Source organism: Pinus tabuliformis, chromosome 6 (genome assembly GCF_031772625.1).
Source record: "Pinus tabuliformis cultivar Carrire ecotype Pingquan chromosome 6, CPIR1, whole genome shotgun sequence".
NCBI classification, from domain to species: Eukaryota; Viridiplantae; Streptophyta; class Pinopsida; order Pinales; family Pinaceae; genus Pinus; species Pinus tabuliformis.
Window position 1 is genome coordinate 1964837690 of NC_142292.1, and position 5443 is coordinate 1964843132.

The following is a 5443-nucleotide window of genomic DNA, read 5'->3' on the forward strand; positions in this document are numbered from 1 at the left end:
ATCGATTTTTTAAAGAAAGAGCTGCTTTTGCAACAGAAAGCCCATACCTGCGAACTGTTGACAGGAGGCTCGAATTGCAAGTTGCTAAGAGATGAATTCTGAGCGTATTTAGACAGCAGGATGGCGTTGGTCGGATGCTTGGGTTCGTTAACTAGAGGGGAAATCTAGGGATTTTCAATACAGGCTTTAATGAGATGGACAAAATGGGGCGAGAAGCCAAAGGTAAGGAGAACTTTAAAGAGGAAGGAGCGGTTTACTCTGTCAAACACTTTTTCCATATCTAACTTTATCACCATACCTTTCTCATTTCTCTGTTTGTTGGAGTGGATTGTCTCCTGGACCTGAATAACATTATCGAGAATATGCCTACCTTCCACAAATCCTCCCTGGGGACTGGAGATCAGCCTTTTTAACAGGGGCTTGATCCTATTTGCAAGAAGTTTAGCCAGAATCTTATAAGATGCATTGCATAACGATATAGGTCTGAATCTTGTGAAAGTTTCCGGGTTAGATTCTTTGGGGATTAAGGCTAAATAAGTGGAGTTGGTGCCTCCACCAATCTTTGCTTTTCTCATGAAGCCTTTAATCATTTTTTGAAGATCAGCTTTGATGATGTTCCAGCATACTTTATAGAAGTGTATTGTGAAGTCGTCTGGACCAGGGGCCTTATCAGGTTCCATGGACCAAATGACTTTGATTATTTCTTCCTCAGTGACATCGCTGATGAGAACGACATTATCTTCAGGTCTGATTAGTTGGGGAATATTAGAGAGGAAACCTGTTATCTCCTCCTCGCAGTCCTGAGGTTCCTCGCTATATAATTTCCTGAAATGGCTGTCTGCGGCCTCTTTAACTTGGGTGAAGCCCTGTCTAACTTGGCCATCTGCTGTTTTTATTTCTGAGATGTGGTTCCTGGACAACCGGGCTCTATATTGTCTGTGGAAGAAGGAGGTGTTCTGATCCCCTGCTTTTAACCACAGGCTTCTGGATTTGATTCTCCAGTATTCTTCTTCTTTTCTTAAGGCTCGATAGGTTGAGCATTGGGCCTTTGTTTCTTGCTCTAGCAGCTCTGCTGTGATCTCTTTACTTTCCATATTATCTTGCAGGTTCTCCAAAGTGTGCACTGCTTCTTTTCTTGTATTGGTTGGATTGGGGGTTGGTTTCCTTATCCAATCCTTCAACGCATACTTTGTAGCCTTGAGTTTTTGCTCCCAAACAAAGCTTGAAGATCCAGAGATTGGTTTGGCCCAAGATTCTTTCATAATGTTGATGAATCCTTCTCTCTCGATCCATAGAGGATTAAAGCGAAAAGGGAGGGGCCCCAGATTTTCTTCATCTTCTAGGAGAAGCTGAATCGGCTTGTGATCTGAGGTGAGCTTGGGCAGAATTTTGGTCTTGATAATTTTTTTGTTCAACATGATCGAACTTTGAACCAGGAATTGATCTAGGCAACAATGTGATCCGGCCCAGATCTATTGTTGGACCAAGTGAAAAGGCCGCGCACTGGGGTAAAGTCTATTAAATCCCATTGCTGTGAGAGCTCTTCGACAAAAGCCAGCATTGGATCTCTGCTGCTGGATCCACCCCTTTTCTCCTTTGTTTTAAGAACTATATTGAGGTCACCTGCTATGATAATGTTGTCTGGATTATGCTGTTCAAGGAAAGTTGAGAGGGAGTTCCAGCAATCTCGTTTTTCGGAATATGTGACAGGAACATATAGATTAAACAAAGAGATGGACAACTTACTTGTACAGTGTGACAGCTCCGTGAAGACCCAGTTCTGGGTTTCATGGGACTTTTTTAGCTGAAATAAGTCTTCGGTCCAGAGAGTTGCCAACCCTCCAGAGGATCCCCTTGAACTAATTGCTTTGCCTGCGCTTTTATTCCATTTTTTTTGTTGATATCTAGAAGATCACCCCCTTCTATCTTCGTCTCTTGGAGCATGAGGATATCTGAAGGTTCTATTTTCAGAAGGTCCATGACTGCTTCGGCTTTGGATGCGTTCCCCAACCCTCTGCAATTCCAAGAGGCGAGCTTCATCATTTACTTGAGGAAGGGAGTGTGGCCTCCCTTGGAAGGCCTAGGTCTAGTGTTTCTTCCCATGGTCATTTCTATGGTGGCCTGGCTTCCTTGGACTTTGAGTCGCTCGGCCTCCTCTTCCCTTAGCTCTTTGCGAGATTTCCTGCCTGCTCTTTTAGAAGGTCGCTCAAAGGTTTCGTCCTCTGAAGAACCTGAGCTTTCTTCTGGCTTTTTCCTTGTTACATCAGCATATGAGGGGCTGGAGGGGCTTCATTGCGCAGGCTCGACCTGTGGAGCTTCTTCCCCCTCTTTGATGGGGGATGGGTCTGCTGTGTGCTCCAGATTTTCCTGAGTCGAGGTAGAAGGGATAGTCTGGGTTTTTTCTGCGCCTTTCTGGGTTACTTCCTTTTCTTGATTGGGCTTGAAACCGCTTGGAGCTCCGGACAAGCTGCCTTTGCCATTTCCTTTTTTTGTCGGGTGGTTTTTTGGACTACAGTCCACTGGTCCTCATTTGTTTTGTCTGCCTGCTCCTCGATCTTTTTCTTGCAGTTCTTTGCAAAGTGACCATGTTCATGACAATATCTGCACTTGAATGGGAGTTGTTCGTAATCCAGTTCCTGAACGTGGGTCCACCCGGCCACCGAGAGCTTTATTGCTTCAGGCAAACCCTCCTCTAGATCAACTTCTACGCAGATTCGGGCGCATGAGTACTGATCTTTCCTTACTGCTTGATCTATATACTTTCCTAACGCGTTGCCTATGATCTGTAGAGTTTTTTGGTTCCAGCAGTGTAGAGGCAGATGGGGAAGTCGCACCCATACTGGAACTGCTGAGGGGATGTCCTGAGAGGGGTCGAAATCCGGGGACCATTTGTTTAGATACAACCCCTGCTGTCCCATAAAATAGGGGCCATTTATGAAGATTAGGCTTCTGTCATCCGAGCTCTCGAAGACGAACACATAGAATCCTTTGCCTACGAAGTAGCTTTTAACCCCTTCTTTGATCAAGGGAGACCAGTTTCTTTGTGTCCAGTCCTCCACCGACTTGGGGGATGGCCAGAGACCCGTAAACTGGCCTATCAACCCTTTCTCAGCTAGATTCATGGCAGCTTTGCATATTTCTTCTTCGGGTAGGGCAACCGTTGGGATGGAATCAAGCTTCTTGACGAATTTCTGCTGGCTAGCTGAGGGTGGGCATTTCGAGCTGGCAGCTACCATGGCTTTGAACGTTGCGATCTCCGGTGGAAGGGTATGGGGGGGCAGAGCCCCCGCTGGGCTCCATGAAGGGCTCTGCAAGGCTTTGCGATGGGGCGCAGCAGCCGCAGGCCTAGCAGGCAAACACTCAAGAAATGAAAGATCCGAAGCAGTTCGTCAGGCGCAGGAGAGAGGCTGAATCCTCCAGCAAAGAGCCCGTGAGCCGAAGCTGGCCGGCGGCCAGAACCAGCAGCAGGGGCGGCTAGGTCTCAGGAGCGCAGATCTTGAAAACTATCAACGCACATTGTTATGTGTTGTGTGATTGCGTATATTTTTTACTCTGAACCTTGACATTCAAACCACAATGAACCTAGTTAAATTTCATAATTATTAACTAACCATTTTTTTATATGATTATAATTGGAGAAAAAGGCCTTGTAATAACTAATTTATTCATTCTCTTAATTTTTAAATACAAACTTTACTTTTATTCAAATGTTGGTAATATATATAACAATAATTTTTTAACTTTTCCTTTCGCTCGGTCCAATCAGGTTGGCCAGTCAAATTTAGCAGTTTCTTAGTAAAATTGTCCAAAATTGCCCAGTCCAATATAGCCGTTTCTTAGTCAAATATAGCTGTTAGAAGATCTGCTCTCCCTATTTAACATGCAGCCATGATCTGATTCTTCAACTTGTCTTAACGATGAACCACACTTGTTGGTTCGAAAAGCGTCAACAAAAATAATATAATGCGATTTCTGCCTAAAATCTTCTCGGAAACTTAATATAAATCACAAAAAATTAAATTCAACAAATAAATATATTTTTAAATATCTAAAACGTATAAGAACATTAAAAAAATTATTTCCCAAACCTATTACAAAGGAATCTATAAATAAACTTTTCAAAACATGGAAAACATTTTTTACTTATGGAATCTAAAAGATATTTCTCAAAAGTCTTTATGAAAATGAAAGATTGTTGGAGCTAAATTAATCAATACCCATGTAAGATTTTATTTAAATAATTAACTATTTTGCAAATGACACATTATATTTATATATTCAATTTGTTTTTAATTATTTTTTATTTATATTAAAAAAATATTAATTAATAAATTTTTAAATAATATATATTCATATTTTTATTAAATTAATTAATTTAAAATTTAATTTAATAAAAAATATACAAATTTTAAATAATTTTTTGAAATTTTTAATATAAATATAATCATATATTTTATAATATTTTTATTTTTATATTTAATATAAATATGGATTTTTAAAATCTTATATATAATATATCAGATATTTTATAATTTATTTATTTAAATTAATTATATTAATAAATATGTTTATTTTGAAATAGTGGCAAAAAAAATTATGATATATCACATAAGAGTTTATAAATTAATGCTTTCCATAAGTACTCTTTAAGATGGACTACATACACTGATATTGAAATTCTTGTGCCATTTGAAAAATATTTTTCACCATTATTATAATTGCAAATTTTTTAATGAAAACGAGAGATTGTTGGATGTAAAATGTTCAATTTCCATGAACTTATTTAAAAGGGACATTAAATTTAGCTATTCAATTTGGTTTATATTCTTTATGAAAATGAGAGATTGTTGAATCTAAATTGCCCAATTTGGTTGAACTTGCTTAAAAGACATTATATTTAGCTATTCAATTTTATTTTTTTAAATTAGGTTTTATCTTTTTAAACATGATACATTTACATTTTGTGTTTTTATATATATATATATTTTTTTTTAATTAAAATTTTATCAAAATTATAAACACTTAAGAAATTAAAATTTTTAATAAAAATATAACCATAAATTTTATAATATCAATATTTTGATACTTTAAAATAATTATAGGTTTTTTTAATTTTTTATAGTATACAGTGTGATATTTCATAACTAATTTATTTAAATTAGTGATCAATATAGATCTAAGTATTTTAGAATACAGTTTTTAAATTTAAATTTTTAACCAATTTATCAATTATTATTAGATAGATGGTAGAAATTTTACCTCTTTATTTTTAATAACATAAGAATATACCATTAGTAAAATAATTATAATATTTTTTCTTTTTAATTAAAAAAATATATATATGTTAGATTTTGTTTCCTTTTTTTTTTATGACATTAAACTCTTATGAAATATTTTTTATTATTATCATTTTCGTATTATGATGATGATGATGATGGTTAAC

General features: G+C 36.9%; 1 protein-coding gene across 1 annotated transcript; it reads right to left on the minus strand.

Moving 5' to 3' along the window:
• Nucleotides 1-2417: 2417 nt before the first annotated feature.
• LOC149267039 (uncharacterized) lies at nt 2418-3236 on the minus strand. The gene has a single exon (XM_089410042.1). It carries the CDS (start codon nt 3234-3236, stop codon nt 2418-2420), a length of 819 nt encoding a protein of 272 aa, XP_089266168.1.
• Nucleotides 3237-5443: the final 2207 nt, after the last annotated feature.

Coding starts and splice junctions, on each gene's coding strand:
- LOC149267039 (XM_089410042.1), bottom strand. CDS start 3,236: ATGGTAGCTGCCAGCTCGAAATGCCCACCCTCAGCTAGCCAGCAGAAA.